The sequence below is a fragment of the Aulonocara sp. 'chitande type north' Nkhata Bay genome, linkage group LG12 (genome assembly GCF_057382095.1).
Source record: "Aulonocara sp. 'chitande type north' Nkhata Bay isolate Kocher_YH1m ecotype deep benthic linkage group LG12, A_spYH_male_GT1.1, whole genome shotgun sequence".
NCBI lineage: Eukaryota > Metazoa > Chordata > Actinopteri > Cichliformes > Cichlidae > Aulonocara > Aulonocara sp. 'chitande type north' Nkhata Bay.
This window is the reverse complement of record NC_141355.1, coordinates 20,554,855-20,572,497: the sequence shown is the minus strand read 5'-3', so window position 1 is coordinate 20,572,497 and position 17,643 is coordinate 20,554,855. Positions and strand designations below refer to the sequence as shown.

The 17,643-nt window shown below is 43.0% G+C and overlaps 2 protein-coding genes across 3 annotated transcripts in view; one reads left to right on the top strand and one right to left on the bottom strand.

Annotated features, from left to right (window-relative positions):
- mtx3 (metaxin 3) overlaps positions 1-4,244 on the top strand; it is a 17,392-nt gene extending 13,148 nt beyond the window's left edge. The window contains exons 3-10 of one of the 2 annotated variants that reach the window (XM_086314160.1): positions 13-82; positions 560-636; positions 721-813; positions 888-1,070; positions 1,182-1,258; positions 2,117-2,295; positions 2,537-2,625; positions 2,770-4,243. In XM_086314160.1, the coding sequence (XP_086170286.1) occupies positions 13-82; positions 560-636; positions 721-813; positions 888-1,070; positions 1,182-1,258; positions 2,117-2,295; positions 2,537-2,625; positions 2,770-2,865 (864 nt within the window). In that variant the 3' untranslated portion in view covers positions 2,866-4,243. Of the gene's footprint in view, positions 1-12; positions 83-559; positions 637-720; positions 814-887; positions 1,071-1,181; positions 1,259-2,116; positions 2,296-2,536; positions 2,626-2,769 lie in introns of both variants that reach the window. The other variant, XM_086314161.1, reaches the window with a different exon arrangement.
- cmya5 (cardiomyopathy associated 5) lies at positions 3,979-17,643 on the bottom strand. The gene is made up of 14 exons (XM_086314154.1): positions 17,139-17,643; positions 15,683-16,328; positions 12,878-15,556; positions 9,781-9,876; positions 9,473-9,691; positions 9,362-9,384; positions 8,679-8,803; positions 8,452-8,586; positions 8,148-8,294; positions 7,772-7,919; positions 7,534-7,667; positions 6,949-7,066; positions 6,699-6,875; positions 3,979-6,607 (listed from the first exon to the last, which is right to left on the bottom strand). Exons 1-14 carry the CDS (start codon positions 17,252-17,254, stop codon positions 6,355-6,357), a joined length of 5,016 nt encoding a protein of 1,671 aa, XP_086170280.1. The 5' UTR covers positions 17,255-17,643; the 3' UTR covers positions 3,979-6,354.

Sequence of the window (17,643 nt, the reverse complement as noted above, 5' to 3'; positions counted from 1 at the left end):
GTTTTCTTTTAGGCATACACCAAGTTTTCTGGGGCAAAAGTCGCAGTTTCTCCAATAGACTGGACATGGAAAACAATTACAGGTGGGCTGCACCCTCCCATAAACACAGTCTTACAGTTTTAGGCTCTGCATGCCTTAAACAGAGAATCAGTGAACCCATAAAAGAATATATAACTGTACATATAGTTATAAAGAATGCATAATTCATGCATTCTTTTAAAATATTTGTATCTGTTCATGCATCTGTTCATGCAGCACACTTGCAAAGGTTTTGCGACTGCGTCTTGCACGGTTGTGGCACAGACTTAACAAACTCTTCCGTGTAAACGCCTGCCAGAGTACTCAGAGCCATCTCTGAGGCAGTTCTTCCCACAGTTTATTTCTCAAGAGACCGCATTTTTCCTTGATAGCACGCACACACATGATTAAAGCATTACCAGCCTCCCTGTTGTGGCTGGTAAATGTAAATTACATTGAGCATGATGAACTTGATTGTCTTTAATAAGACATTAGTCAGTTGTAATACCCAACTTTAATGTGTGTTTTCTATTAATCACAGTGACTGTCCCAGAATTGGTTTGTGGCGACACTGCAGTTCAAGAACCAACACAAATTCTTAACTTTCTGAGGAAACAAGTGAGTGTGCCTGCTTCTTCGGCATGTGTCCTAAACTGTTTAGCCAAATCTATAAATCTCTACATCTATTTTTTTTTTAAACAGAGGTTTAATGCAGACTATGAGCTGACAGCCAGACAAGGAGCAGACACGATGGCCTACATCGCTCTGCTGGAGGAGAAGCTGCAACCAGCTCTGGTAAGTCTTTCCTTTTGCCGTTTCCCTGACAACATGTGGTCGTAAGCTAACAGGGTGATGTCTGCGTCCCACAGCTGCACACGTTCTGGGTCGATGCAGAAAACTACTCCAATCTAACACGGCCCTGGTTCGCCTCACGCTCGCCGTTCCCGCTGAATTTTTTCGTACCAGGACGTCTCGCCAGCGGCGCCCTCTCCCGCATCCTTCTAACCACAGGAGAGGCACCGCTGCACAGAATCTCTGAGGTGGAGGGAAAGGTAAATGCCGCTCTGTACCGATGCATCGCTTAGACACAGTTTAAACTTCGCCTGGAGTGAGATTCTGTTTTTTCAGAAATGTAAATGTGTCTCTCTCTCTGTGTCCTGTAGATCTACAGTGATGCTAAAGAGTGCCTGAACTTGCTCTCCTACAGACTGGGAACAGCTAACTTCTTCTTTGGCAACTCGTGAGTTCTCCAGTGTTTGCATACTTTTTGTGTTTAGTTAGAGAAGCTTTCATACACTCCACAGTTAGACTGCTATGGGGAAGCAGAATAGACTAAAAAAACCTGAAAAACTCGCATAATTCTGATTTATTTGAGAACTTTATCTTTGCTTTTCCTTGGATTTCAATTCAGCTGAAAACATATTAAAAATGAATACATGGAATAAACAAAGTTCTTTATTCTTTAGTCCTTCACCTATGTAGGTTTTCTGGGTGTTTAGCTGGAGTACTCTTCACCAAGTGTTTATTGGCTGTCCTCTCTTTCTCCTCCCTTTGGGGGCTCCATGTGAGGGCTTGACTGGTGATGATCGACACTGGTTCTTGTAGCGTGCTCGATTCCTGCCCTCTCATTACTCTCTGGTAGCACGTGTCAGCATTTTAGCCCAGAATGGAGTGACCACCGGCCTGAGCTTCCACCACATGAGCCTGCAAGTGCTGATGAGGACAGATCCCATGTTAGCTCATATATAGAAGTCTGGTTACAACTTTTACTCCTTTGTGATCGCTCTTTTTTCCCATCATCCTGGCTCAAGCTGAATTAAACACTGTGTGAGTTTAAGTTTTTAGGAAGGAGAAAAACAACATCAGGAATATTTTATCACAACAAAATATTTTATTTTAAGCATCATTTTTGTTTTCCATAATTTGTCATGAAGGCGAAATTTTAAATGAAAAGTTGATTAATCTCGCAGCTCTATTTTGTGCAGGGAAAAAGTGCTTCACAGATTTTCTGATTGAGGGTTTATGTAGACCTTCTATAAGTCAAGTCCTGACATGTCTGAGTGTATGTTTCTGTACATGCGTGTGTTTGTGCTCTTAGGCCGACCAGTCTGGATGCCTTTGCGTTTGGTTTCCTGGCTCCCCTTCATAAAGCCAGTCTTCCCAGCAGCCCTCTGCAGAGCCATCTCAGACAGCTGGATAACCTTACAGGCTTCTGTGACAACATCCTCGCAGTCTACTTCAGCTCGGACCACTTTTGTAAGATTGCTGCACAAGCTGGTAATACTCTATAGTGGTTATAGCTTTTACTTTTTAAGCGCTTGAAACAACTAACATCTTTACACAGAACATCATCAGCACTTTAATTCTTCGCACATATTTCTTTCTTCTCTTTCTTCTGTTGGTTTTACTTCTGGGTGTTAAATGGTCTAACACGGCTCCTGTTCCACTCACTGTCTGCTTTCTACTTTTTCCTCTTCTTCTTCTTCTGTCTGTGCTCCCTCGCCTGATCTCTCTCCAGGTCCTCTCCCACCTGTTCAGGAAACAATGGATGCCAACCTCCAGAAACTAACTCAGCTTGTAAACAAAGAGTCCAATCTGATAGAAAAGGTGCTTCTGCTTTCCTTTTTCTCTTCTTTTGCATGGGTTCATAGTTGCTTTCTGCAGGTACCATCTCAGTCGTGTTTCTGGTGTGTTTTCATTTCTCGCTTGTGCTTGTGGGCACTAACTAAACTGTACATCCTTTTGCTGTAGATGGATGACAACCTGCGCAGCAGCCCACAGCACAAACCCCACAGACCAGAGCCCAAACCCAGTCTGTCCAGTGCAAAAAGCTCTACTCCTGCCTAACACCTGACCTTTAAATCCTGCTCCATCTCTATGAATCGCAGAGCAGCACCCTGCACACATAAGATGCTGTTCAGAACATGACTCTAAAAAACAAACAAACAAAAAATGAATGGAAGCATAACTATATAAATACAAGAGGCTATTTTAAGATAACGATGAGAGATTTTGTTTGGAAGAGAAGTGACAGTGCATGTGAGGCTTTAAAAAAGAAAAAAAGAAGCGTGCATGTATGTGGTCAGCGATGGATTGCTGTGAAGTGGTGCTTGATGAGAAAGACACAGAAAGTTCAAAGAAAAAGTTCAGCAGGGAAAATCAGCAGCACAGTTTAACCTCTGAATGTGGACCACTCGGCAGATTTTCTTTTAACCTTTTCACTCTTTTTTTTTTCTTTCGTTTAAAGGACACCTTCGAGACCTTGGTCACTACAGTAGAGCACTTTTAAGCTAGAGCACTTAACATGTTTTACCACCAAGGATCTATTTTAAGTACCTTCCTCGTGTCCACTTTAAAATGTTCCATAAATTCTGTTCACATTTGAATGGGTGTAATGTACAGTATGTGCGCGGACATGACTATAAGAGTAACTAATTTAACTTATTTAACTTTGTTTCAGCTCCTCTGCTGTGTACAGAGTGTACAGTTGTAAATATTGTTATGAGGATAATCAATGAAATTGACTTCCTGTTTCCTCTAAAAAGGAGCAGCTTGTTCAAAATGTTGTTGCTAGACACACGAAGGTGAGAGAAGGGCCATCCATGCATTATATTTGTGTGTGACCCGAGGATCATGTTTTTTTTTTTTGTTCACGATGTCATGTGGCTGTAAGAAAATACTCACTTCTGCTGTTGCTTTCGTTTTCTTTTTTCCCCGCTACCATTTTCACTCAGTTTTGTTTCAATTTTGTGCTGCTATAATTTCCTGTGCCACAGACTGAAAGGGTTAGAAATGTCTCATTAGTTATCTTGGTTTGTTTTGTTTTTTTAAACACTATAATTTGGACCACAAAGTTAGAAATTCCCTCGATGAAGTGTTTGTACTCCGTGTGATTCCTTTATATGATTTCTCTTCACTTCAGACCTTCAAAAACTCACTTCATGGCCGCATGCCCTTGAAAGCACCGTGCTCTGAAACAGATGTGCTGGGGGGAAGGGGGGGGGGGATGCTGGTCAGCCGTCTTGTAAGGACCATAAGGGAAAAGTGTGCCTTCATGACTTCTCGTGTCTTGTACAAGTGTCAACATGCTAACTGTGTCCTTCATCATTTTGATACATATATCCAAAATTATATTTGTAATGTCTGTTGCTCACAATCTGTAAGTGTCTATTAAATTACATATATGATAAAAACGGTTTCTGGCTTTTCCCCCCAGTATTGTTGAATATTGTGGCGTGATTGAATAATAGTCAAAATGTCCTCTAACACCAGACAAGAACTTTCTCACAGACTCTCGCCATCCTGTTTAATTTCTGAATGCTGATCTTTCCTCCATCCTCAAACCAAGCCAACGCATCAAGGCATGCTTTTGGGTTTTTCCAGTAACAATTACAGAAGATTTCTCTGTTGCCTGCCATACCTCTCTGACTGACTGTGATCATTTGTTTAGATGTTGGGAGGATAGAGGGCTCTTTGTCTGGTTTTGGCCTTCAGCCTGGAAAAAATTAATCGCAGAGAAAGCTGAGAGGAAACGACGCATACTTGACTCCAGGTATTGTCCAAGTCGGTCACATGAAGGCGAGTATCCTGCTCAGATTTCTCCTGGATGGTTTGGGAAGCGGGTGCAGTAGCTGGAAATAAATACCACATTTTGGATCTGTTAGAAATTTCAGTCATCTTCTGCCTTTCTGTGCTGGAACAATATGTTTGTCAAGTAATATTAAATAGCATCAAGAAAAATCTGGTGGCTCCAGCAGAGTGTTGTCCACCACAGGAAGGCTGTCCCTCTTCAGAGGGCTTTTCTCCAGGTTCCAGCCGAAAAATCCAGTACATCACATGGAGCATCTGGTCACTGATGTGTTGCATGTGTGTACCCTCCACATTTCTGCTCCCTCCCTCTTTCCATTTTCCCAGAAATGATAAAAGGTGTCAGAGGTGAGTGAGAAGGGGGAAAGGGTGTGATTGCCTGGAAAATAATGATGCAATAACTGCGAATGTCCTCTCCAAAAGCATGTAACTGTGATGACCACTTGTGGCTCACAAACCTTATAAAAGGGGATTTGAAAGTCTAAATATGGGTGGAAATGCGATCTTTAGGACAAAGACCAAAAAAGAAAAAAAGCTTGTCTGGAAAATAATTAGATTTAAGTTTCTTTCTGTGGTCATTTGGTTCAGATCAGGTTTACAGTTCTCTCCTAACTTCCAGAAAGATTATTTTTAAAAAGACAGTAATACAGTTAACGGAGCACCAAGGCCCCCTAGTGGTGGCATATTATTAGGAAAATGAGTCAAAACACATCTGCAGCACAGAGGTGTTTGGTTCAAATGAAGGGTCCTTTCTATGTGGAGCTTCCTCCGACAGTCCCTGCAACACACTGGTGTCCGGTCCAGGGTGTACTCTGCCTCTCTGTGACAGCTGAGACAGGCTTCATCAAACCCTGAACCTGATAAGGGGAGGATGGCTGGATGGTAAATGAGTCTAACCAATTAGTTCAGTTGAGCAGATAGAAAAATAATCATGTTCTTTCAGACCAGAAAAATCCGTTTTTACAAGACAGAAGAAGAAAAACAGCTGATCTGCATTTGTTGACAGTCACACATAAGAAACAAAGAACTGATTACATCTCTTTAAAAAGGTTATTTACACAAAACAAACATATTCACATTATGAAACAGTTTAAAAAGTGCCACAGTGTATGTTTGGAGACACAAACTCAGTCCAAAACTTTGTGGTGACAAAAAAAAACCCCAAAAAACCTTGAGTAATAATTTGTTGAAGGACTAATTATGCAGAGGTTGTGTTCAGATGTCTATATGTTATTAGAGCATTTACTAACAGCATCTGTGGTGAAGGGATTGAATGAACTGGGTGAAATTAGAAAAACGTTTACAAAAACAGTAAAAGATTGTCACATGTTTGGTTCAGAATTATAACATTTTTCACATTTCATTTTTCATTCTCGCTCATCAATGGGGGAAATAAATCAAAGCACTTAATTTGAATCCATTTATATGAAATAGAAGCTCTATTTTCTAAATTGAAAGTGTCCTTTTTAGGTTTTTTTTTAACCTAGATACATATATAATTTGAATTCAATTGCAGAAAACTAGCTTTTAAAGCTTTATGTGGTTGAAGTACTGATAATAATAACTTAGATTTGTATTCCACCTTTCAAGAAACCCAAGGATGCTTGAAGTGATCGTTCTTCTGTCAGCTAACAACACACAAACCCATATATTAGCTTTAGAGGAATCATCTCTTCTACATTATTCTTCAACATTTTAAGAGTCCATCGTGACCTGTAAACTCTCCACTGTGTTAGGCTACTAGCAGAGCTAGCTGTCCTTGGTAAACTCCGGCACCACCGGCACCATGCTGAGCTCCAGGCTGCCAGGCAACTCCAAAGCCAGAGCGGGCTGGCATGGCTGAGTGAAGTTCTGTCTGAAGGTGCCTAATAACTGACCGCTTTGGGCATTGTAGAAAGACAGACGACCGAGCTGGTAGTCCAGGAGAGTGCCCACTCTGTCAGGCGTCTCAGTTACAAACACGCTGGACTGAATATCATTATGGAGTAACTGATACCTGAAACTATAGGGGCAGAAAGACAGAGAAAAGTGGAAGTTAAAGACCAAAACTATCAGAAACATCACAGCAATGGGTGAAAATTCCTTATGTTTACCCTGATGGTGAGGGAGTACACTGCAAACACCAGGACAGGCTGTTTTCCCCCAGTGAGCTGTTTCTGTTGGCTGTGCTGTATGCCACTCCGAGCCTGTAGGCCGTACTTTGTGACACGCTGGTTTCCCAGTAATAGATCCCTCGTGCTGGCAGCAGCTCACCAAGGATGGATGGACACCTTTAGGACACGATGATTTTAAAAAGAGTATTCCTAATAAGGTCTACTGGATGTGTTCTTGGGTTACACTTACTGTGTGTCTGTGAGCGAGGTGGTTTTGTGTGCATCCTGGGAATAGTGCAGAGTGGTCTGGTTCTCTGAGAGCTGGAGAGCAGGATGAGCTGATGCCTTCAGCAGGTGGAACCTCGTGCCTCAAGACAAAAGTAACAGACAGTATAAAAACATAAGCAGGGGAGCAGAGATTCTGTAGGGTGGTTGCACACCTGTGAACATAAAATCATCATAATCAAGATTTCCGTGGACTGTTCTTTTTACCAATTTAAATGAACTCTACCGATTCTGCCAAGTAGAGTAGTATTCAGTCAGAATTATACCAGAAGCTTATTGATGGCTACCAAAAACATCTCTTGGGTGCAACTTGCTAAGCCTGCATGCATACTTTTGACCCTGTGTGGATTAGAGAAAAAAACAAAACAATTCTTGTTCTCTTGTAAGGCATTAAAGATGTATGCTGCACATCAACAGCATCATTACAGCCTGGAAAAAGAACAATACAAAGAAATCTAAAGCACCACATTACTGTACCATTCATGCCCATGATGTCATGTACATCCTTTAAATTTCTAAACATGATTTGTGAAGTGTGTGTTCTTGATACCTTTTGTGGAAATGAGTGCAGCCTCGCTCTGTTCACTGGCTCCAGCCTCGTTCACAGCTTTGATGTAAAACAGGTAATTCTCACTGGGCTGCAGGAGAATCTTTTGCTCACAGGTTTTGATACCTGAGATGGATCTGGGAGTCACATCAGCAAAAATATATGCACAAACAAACATTTTACATAAACATCTAGTATAGTAACATGTGTCAGTGTGCTTACCGGTCTGGTTAACACCCACCTGAGCCCTTCTCCTTCCAGTTCATACTGTCGGCAGTACTCCAAAGTGTAACTCTGTCCAGGAGCCCGTTCTGCTGAGCTCCACCTCAGAGTAGCTGAATCCCACAGGATGCTGCAGCGCTCTGTGTCGATCACTGGCACTGAAGGAGCTGCCAGAGAGAGACAACTAATGAAAAGTACACCTTTATGGTTTTGCAGGACTTTTCTTGCTTCGTCTGTAAACTACAAACAGCCAGATTGCTTCCAAGCACATTGTCTTAATATAGCAGAGGAGAAATCTGAATTCTGTCAAGCATGTCAGGAAAAAATGAAAGCAGTTCTTCAACTTTTTTATCAGACAACAGATGTGTTGCTATAAGTCCAGCGTGCAGACTGACCAGTTCTGAAGGTGAGTCTCTCGCTGGGCAGAGAACAGCCTGTATAGTTGACAGCCATCACCCAAACCTTGTACATCTTGTCAGATTCTAGGTCCTCCAGGACACAGTAACTCTCCTTTACTGTCACACGGTACTCCTCTGACACAGCTGTGGACCACAGATATAAAACACCTCAAATGTAACCCTGAAGACAAACACCTCCTTACATTTATATACTCAGAAACCTTTTAATTTGTTCACTGTTCAACATCATTATTAGTCTTCCACAATTTTCCAGTTTAAGAAACATCCTGTAAGTATTTACCGCCCTGTGGATCCTCCATGCAGTAGACCTGGAAGCAGTCTATGATATCTCCAGGGTTGACTTTCCAGTAAACTGTGACGCTGGTGCTGGTGGCTGAGCCCGGCTCCTGCGGCAGCAGTGTCGGCCTCTGGGGAACTGAGACACACAGCAGGAAGCTTTATGCCACATATACGTACGTGTGATAGCATGAGATCTGCAAACACAGGGTAAGCTCACAGCAGACCCACCTGAGATTCCTTTTCGCTGTGCGAGGTTGGAGCTTGAAGTGTTGGCCTTGGCATAGTCCTCAAAGACCAGCAGTCCCTTGGGACCCAGCTCCATTGTCGAGGCTGAGTCCAGAGCTGCTGTAAGCCTGACCATAAACCACAACGTGAATCAGCATTAAAGTGTGAGCAATCTGCTCACTTGTCCAACTTTATCATCCAGTTTCCCAGACATAGATTAAGCCTGAACCTAACCTTAAAGAAAAATTCAGTGACGATCTCCATTATAAAGACTGCATTTAATCCATGCCTGGGAAACGCAGCCTATATGTTATATATTTCTATGCTATGGTAGATCAGTTAGAAACCCTCACCCATGCACACACCACATGGATCTTTATTTTGTGGCAATCAGTATAATTATAAAATCTGTCTTCTGATGATACTGACCTTCACACCTCTTGGCAAAACTTGTTGGTGTTAAATTCATGTTTTTGGTTAAATAAATTAGCGCTTTTTGACTTTTTGTCACGGCTTCTTAGATATGTAATAATAAAACAAAAATTCACTCATGCATTTTAATATCCAGCATACCGGCATGCTCCACAGGTTGAGGTTCTGGAGGTCAAGCAGCATGCCAAACTGGTTGCCACTAAAGTCCTGGGAAACCACACTCATTCCCAAATCTTTAATTGAAAGCAAATTACCTTGCATGAATGTCCTCAGGCGACTAGTGGGGGAGCAGATTGAAGAAGATTTTATTAGAAATTTGACACAAACCCTCATGAGCAATAAACCCGAGGAGCTTCAGGACTCACGCTGGCCTCAGTCTCAGCCTCTCTGCTTGCGGTCTCCAGAATGGCCTTGGCCGAGTCAATGCTCTCCTGGAAGGAGACAATCTGATCATAGAGCTGCTCCAGCTTGGTCTTCTTTTCCTCCTCCATGCTGACAGACATGTTATTGTACTGCTCCATCACCACATCCATCATCTCCTTGTTCTGAGCCTTCATGGCCGCCTCGCTCTCTATGAATTGATCCTGAGCCAGACGAACAGCAAAGAGAGGCTTTTGATTAAACTCTACCATGAGCTAACAGTGCTGCTTAGAGCAACTAAAGCATGCTTTACCTCCACAGAGTTGTAGGCAAGCTCCAGCTCTGACACCAAGTCCTCGATGTTCTCCGATCTCTCCTGAAGCTCTGAGATCCAACCACTCAGCGACTCCTGTTTTACAAACACTTACAGGTTAAATGAAGCTTGTGCGCAAGTTCAGTAACGAAGATCTGCAATCACTCATCTCCCTGCTTTCCTGGGTGCTCAGCTGCTTTTCTGGTCTTTACATCACTACTGCTTCCCCATCCTGTCAGTCTCAATACTTACATCATTACTCTAGTCCAGTCATCTTCTTGCCCACCTTCTTTGAGCCAATCAGCATCCACTTTGTGTGGTTTAAATCTGTGTTCTCGTCATTCTCCCTTTCAGACTCTCCTCCCCATCTCCACCTCACAGACACCTCAGTTAAAGCTCCATCCAAGACGGCTTGGATGTAGTCATCATCTTCAGCACCACCAGCATCTAGACTTCGGGGGGCTCCTGTCCTAAATCCTGTCAGTGCTGGGATTTTGTACCACCATCGTCAAAGTCTAATTGCTAAAAAGTTTTTCTGTCTCAATAAATGATGTTCAGTTCTTCCAAGTGATCTCTTCTTATTGAAATATCAGTTGTAAGCACTCTGACAATAATGCAAAGGTGCGAAGTGAAATATTTTGCATATGATGCCAAAGCTGAGCCAAAGCTCTCTCAGAGTTTGTAACCTCAAAAGATTATAAAGTTTTAAAGAAAATCTAGCAGATAAACAAGAATACAGATCTCTTTGTGGGCTGGTATCTCTGCCAGGGTTTCACAGAAGGTGTTTCATCTTTCACAACATTATTAACCAACTGAAAACAACATGCTTTCTTTTTTACTCATGATAACAACTTCTCAGTTGCTCTGTCGAGTTCTTTATCTTGTTTAAAGATTAAACAAATCCCTCCCGCAAGTTGTTACTATTCAGAGAGATAAAACGGGTTCATCCTGAAGTTAAAATACGAGTCTGCTGCAGCTTTAAGGAGAGCCATCAGAGACGCTATTCCAGGAAGAAGAGCAGCGGCGATCCCCTGTCACCGCTTCAGCACAAGCAGCTCACATTTAACTGGGTCAAGATGTGGTCACTGACCGCTCTCTGCTCTCTGCTAAGAGTCTTAACAGGTGTTTGAAGGAGAACGTGTGAACATACCTGCATACACAACCCTGGGCCAGTCACACAGAGATAGCCTTTAGCTTTACCAACAGCCAGACTTTAGTCATATGTCTGAATGTATTCAAATAAGATTTTTTTTCCAAACAACAGCCACTTCTTTGAGTTATTAACAATCATGACCACAGTAAATTTTCAAAGCAGTAACTGTGGTCTTGAAAAGGTATTTCCCTTCACACTGCCGGCTCCATAATATTCAACCACAAATTATGGGCCCTGACATCTTAGTTCTAAATTAGTCTGAGGGTCAGCTGGCAAATGTTTGATGCTTAAAATAAGCCAGTCTTTATTTTTCTGAATGCCATGAATTTCTCATCTAAGAGCAGATTTATAACATTACAGAGCACTTTAACACGTGTTTGACAAACAGCCCCCTGTGCATGTAGAAGTGAAGCAGTGCAATGCAATTTCTAGCTTGGAGAACTGGACCGGACACAGGTTTGCTAAGTTTCCTTGGTGAGCATGCCAGGATCAATTTTCCTCCTCTGTGGAGTACTTGAATATACTGCACTTCTTGGTGCTGAAGTCAGACTTAGATTAGAGCTTTGCTCTTTTGATCTTTATGTTGTTTACTCTCTAGAGCTGTCAATACTTCACATAAATATGGTGGATCGCACATCATCAAGACCTGGTTCAAATATCAGCTGGAAATGACATTCAATCTTTCTTAAAATTGTTCCAACTTTCTCTTCATTTAAGTGCCAGAAGTCTGACATACCCCTCTCCTGTTGTCAGGTGTTTCCTGACAGACCACATGGAAAAGCCAAAATAACTTATCCCTTAGTGAGGCGTGTGTGTTTAGGCGTTTTCTCTGATTGTTGCAATAAAATGTGTCTTGAACCTTCAGCCTAAAAATGCAGATCTGTGTTTGTTTGCATTTTAATTTGAGGAAAAAGACTAAAATAGCTGATTGTTAGAAGGTTTCATCTCCACACGTGATGGCTGACCCTAAGCTCACCCAGAGGTACAGCGAGAGAGGAAAGCGCGCCTGTGTGTGTGTGTGTGTGTGTGTGTGTGTGTGTGTGTGTGTGTGTGTGTGTGTGTGTGTGTGTGTGTGTGTGTGTGTGTGTGTGTGTGTGTGTACGGATTGCATATCATTTTCTACGTGATGATGTCACACTGGACCTTTGCACCGATCAAAGCAGAGCATTGCATCACTACAATTCAATGTGCTTGGCTGCAGCCTGAGAAGTGGCGGCCTGTTGGCATTGAATGGAAATGTTGACTAATCTAGGACCAGTTTATTATAAACTAATGCCCGTAAAATGTGTGATGTTCATAACAAGAGTTCATAACACTGGTGAGATGTAGGATAATGAGCTGCTATTTGATCGCAGTACTCGTCAGTCATGAGTGTGGTTTTTGTGCTGTGTCAGCAGCTACATGTTTGAATGATGAAACAGTCGGGAGCCACTTTGACCTTCTGGAACCAGAGAAAATAAAAAATGTTGATTTGATTTTACGGTATAAAAACTGGTGTTCTGCTTTGTTCAGTTCATGATGCTGTGCTACTTTTTGTATTGCACTCTATATCATAGTTCAGAAAGGAAACTATATCCTGACTACTGCTCTTGGCTTTGTTTTTAGGCTTTAGGAAATAACCACTGTAGGCTAGGTAACCCCTTACAGGCTGTTTTAGACAAAATCAGGTGAGGTACCATAGAGAGCAATTACTTCAGCATTAGTTGTAGGATGTAGGTCCTTTCCCAGCTGCCATAGGGCGAAAGGCAGAGCACAATCTGGACAGATGGCCGTTCAAATTCACACCAAGAGGTAAATTAGAAACATCAATAAACCTAACCCCGAGAACTGCATGAACCAGAGAGAACCAGACATGGGGGAACATGCAAACTCCACACAGATAGTGCTAACCGCTGCTCCACTGTGCTGCCCTGCGTGTGTAGCTGTGCTTCAATATTAGATTACCTTTATTTCTTCGTAAGCCGTATCCACAGCAGTCACATCGTGGCTGTGATGCTCTCCAGACATGCAGTCTTTCTCTGACATCAGAAATCCACAGGTGAGACAGAACCAGTCCATCCCCTGTAACTCAGCAGCTAACTGGGCCTGCATTTCCTCCTCTGCGTCGATTATTTCATAGTCAGCCTCAATCATTTCTTCTTCTTCTTCTGGGAAATAATCTACCTTCTCTACCACCATCTCTTCATCCTCTTCTTTCTTCAGAGTAGGCTGTGGTAATAGCCCAGCCACATCTCTCTGTGTTTCAGGTTCTGGCATCTCCTTTGCATCCTGTTTAGAAATCACTTCATATTCCATCTCAACATCAGGCACATCTGGGCACTCTGCTAATCCCCAATCTTGCTCCATTTGTTGCTCAACATCCTCTTTGTGCAGATCAACATGTGGAACTAGATCTGCTTTAATAACGCTCGTTTCTTCCATCTCGTGAATCTCTGCCATCTGTTCTACGACTGTTTGTTCAGGATGTATTTCCTCTCTGTGCACTTCATATGAATCCTGTTGGGGAGTAAAGATGATTTTGTCTTCTTCTATGGGTCTCTGAATCTTCGCCTCCTTGGAGTCAGCTTCCTCTACAGGTGCAGGTGGCGAATAGTCCATATCGAAATCATTCCTGGTTTGTTCTTTTTCTTCTGCAGAGGTTTCTGGTTCTACTTTGACTTCAGGCTCCATCATTGTTTCTTCTACTAGTGCCTGAAGTTCAGCTGTGCTGTTAGACTCAGGGAGAGGAACCGTATCTTTCTCTGACCACTGGCTGATCTCTACATCCATCTCTACAGCTTCTCCTTTGGGGACGAGGAGGATTAGCTCATCACCTACGGTCACTATGTCTTGAACCAAAGTCCTACTGGTCTCTGCGGGTACTTTAGAGTTTGTTTTGTCTGATCCACCATCAGCCATGTCTTGTTGTGTCTGCTGAGTTTTAAGGGTTGCATGAAGTTTCTCATCTGCATCTGTCATGACTGGTTCTGAAACAGGCTTGGTTACTTCAATGGACGTGGCTGTGACCTCTAACCCTTCTTTATCCAACTTGTCCTCAGCAGTAGTTTCCCCTGTCAGAGGTTCGTGTCCTTCAGGAATACTTCTCACTTCCTGAAGATCGACACAAACTTGGGTTTGAATCTCTTTTTCATTCACTGCTTTTTCCGTTACCTCCACAACAGTGTGCACTGCAGCATCACAGTCTGTGATAACCTCAACAGGTCCAACGTCTTCGGCTTCTCTGTGCTGTGACGCTGGTGTTTGAGCCGAGGGTTCAGTCAGAGTGAACGTTTCCTGTGTTACAGTCTCAGGTTCCTTCACTTCAGCTAAGTCCTCTGCTTTGGTTACTAGTTCTTCATCAGCAGACTCTATTTTGGTGTCAGAAACAACCTCCTCAGGCAAACTCGTCTTCCAGGCTTCTGCTTGTACTTCAGATATATTGACTGCAGGAGGCACCTCACTGCTTACAGGTGCTTCTATATCTGCACGCACTACAGGTGTCTTCTCATCAGTCTTTTCTAACACCTCCTCACAGGCATGCTCAGGTTCAGTGCAGCTTTGCTCACACTTTTTTTCTTCTTCTCTCTGATGACCCTCACTCTGTTGTGTATGGTCTACTTTACAGTCCGCCTGGTGAGTTTCAGGAAGTGGCTTTTCTGAGCTGCGCTCAGAAGACTCGGTCTTGTCTGTCTTATCTTCAAGCTTCATTTGTTGATCTTCCATTTTTTTCTCTGGTGGTTTAGACTCTTGACCTGAATCTTCCGAGGTCACTCCTATAGTCTCCTCCTGAGTAGCCTCAGAGAGTTGCACTTCCTGAACCTCTGGTTCCTCCTTCTTTACCTTTTCTTTCTTTTCTTCTTCTGGCACTCGTATTAAACATCCCGTCATTTCAAACGTACTCTGCGGCCACATCATCCTTCCTTCGCTCTCACTGGCCACCGGCTCCGGTTGAACATCCAGCGTAGGAGATTCGTCTTTTAAAATGAACTTCTCCAGGTACCCATGTGCCTCCTCTGAATCTGACAAACGTCTCCTGTAAGACTTCTCAGATGCCACGCTCTCTGCCTCAGAGTATTCCTCATCACTCTTCCTCCTCTCACCCACAGCATCCTCGTAAAGGTCAGAGTACATGAAGGACATGGCAGTGGGCTCCTCCAGCAGGATCGGGTCAATGATCTTAGGAGGTCCAGGAGAGATAAAGATGGGCGTGAGAGTGGTCTCTTCACTCTCAAACAACACTGATCCGCTCCCTTTCGTTGACCTCTGGCTTTCTCGTCTGCTTCTCATCCCTCCTTGGCTTTCAGTCTTGTCTTCTTCTCTCTGATGTAGTGCATCAGCAGGAAGTCCTTCTCCATAGAAGACCTCATCAAGGTGTTCCCCAACTATATCTACGTCCGAAACAAATACGAAAGAGTCCTCAGATGCAGAGGGGGCGCCTGTGGCTGTTTCTCCAGCAGGCTTTTGTTCCTCAGCTTGGAGTTTTGCTGCAGGCTGTTTAAACTCCTCCTGCAGCTCTGCTTGTTCTCCAGAAGCCACCACATCCAAAAGGGTAAACTTCTCGAAATAGTCAATGTCACCGGTGCTTTCTCTCTGAGTGGGTGTGTGTCCACGCTCTGTGTCTGCTGATGGCTGAGAAGAATCTTGCTGTGGAGAAATTAAAATCAGCATCTCAATCCAAAAAGTGCACTGTAACACTTAAACTGACAAATGAAGCATAATAAAGATCACAAAGTTCATTATAACAATCTTTCAAATGAAACAGAAAAGTACCTCCTGGTGTTCCAGTATTTCCTCCCCCTCTGGCAGGACTTGATTATGTTGCAACGTCCACTCAATGTGATTATGAGACTTGATCTTTGGAGTCTGATCCAGATAAGACAAATTGTCCTGCAGCTCTGTACTCTCCTCCTCGTCCACAGTGGGTAGTTTAGAGGGGACTCTAATGTTAAGAATCTCATAGCCCTCTGAAATCAAACTAAAAAGCTGCTGATCTTTGCTTTTGATTTCCTCCAAGTCCGTCTCTGTTTTGCTGTTTTCCTGCTTGACATTGGGAAGTGAAACCTCTGCCATCTCCGGTCTCTCCACGCCTAGAGCTGAAGCCGATCTTGAGCTACCAGGTCGGCTCAGCCTGTCCCCGAGCCTACTGCTTCTTCCTCCAGACCTCGTCCTCCTGCGGACTACTTTCTCCTCATCAAAGACGATGGTGATCTTTCCTGCAGCTCCAGAGCCCTCCATACTGTAAGCTTCAGAGGTGGAGCTCGTCTCAGAGGCCCACGGAGTAGAGCAGCGGCTAGAGGCCGTCTCCCAAACAATACCACTGTCCTCGCTCTGAACTGTTACCATCGAGAACGACGGATCCACCATTAGGCATTGGAGCTTGGGCTTCACCGATGGGTCCTGGACAACTTCTCGGAGACTGAAGGAGAGAGGAATTGACAGAGTGAGAGGAATGAGGAGGGAGGAAGGAAAGGCATGACTGCAAGAGGAGATCTTTTTTGGCACAGCTCATGGAAATATAACCTGAGGACAAAGCAATTAATCAAATCAAAACATATTCGAGCAACATTTTGGACCACCGAGGCAGCTGAGTTAATCTAAGATGAAAGCACAGTAACACCAGTTAATCTTTTCTCAAGATGATCACTTGAGATTTGCAGATCTCCAGCATTAGACCAGGTGTTTGGTGCGGAGCTGCCAGTGAGAGTGATGATCTGAAAAAATAATGATCTGATGCGCTCTGAGCCATCCCTCCGGCTATGAATACACCAGAGCCCCCTGAAAGGTGACGTCCCAAGGCGTCATTCATGTAATATTAGAAAAGCGAAGCCTGGCCTTCTGGGATGCATCCAACATATCAGTTTCTTCTACTATTTATGAAATGGGAAGAATAAGTAGAGGAAACTAGTATAAAAATGAGATGTAAAACATGTTGTGGTGAACAACATCGAACATTGATATAGCTGCCACACCGACACTTCTTTACGTGATTATTTAAGGCATTAAGTTAGATTAATGGAGATTAATGGAAACTAAATTGAGTTTATGTTTTCCAGATGGAGATGAGCTACATCTTCTCCTTTCCTTGTTTATAACAAATTATTTGATGCTAAGAAGCTCAGAGACAAAGAGCTAACATTTTTAAAAAAATCACTCTAAAACAGAGATAATATGAATAAAAATGAGGTTATTCAGATTCTTTTTTTCTTTTTCTTTTTTTGTAAATCACCTGTTTTGTAGCTCTTCCAATTCATCTTCATCATCCTGGCTCATGACATCTGAAGCTTCACACTGAAACTCCTGCAGCTCCGTCATCTCCGAATACAGACTCTCACATTCGTCCATCTTGGTAATTTCCCCCAAATCTTCTCTTTTCAACTCCAAGTATTGTTTTTTAGAGTCCTCCTGATGTTTTGAGTCACTCTGAATTGGTAGTCGGTCCGCCTGTTTGTGTCATTCTAAGTTGGGAGATGTCCATCTGACTCAGCGAAGGACAGAAATAGACAGAGCCGGGAATGAAAAGTGGGGAGTCAAGTAAGACAAGGGCAAAGCAATTGGTGGGGGTGCATATCAGTAGAGACTGAGTCAAACACACAAACAGCGAACATTAAGAATTTAGAGTTTCAAAATTTTTTAAAAAGCAGTGTTTCATTGCACCTTTGTGTGTGCCAGTGGCAGCTGATATGACGATATGACTTTAAGTTCAAAATCCCCTTCCCCCAGTTAAATATAGG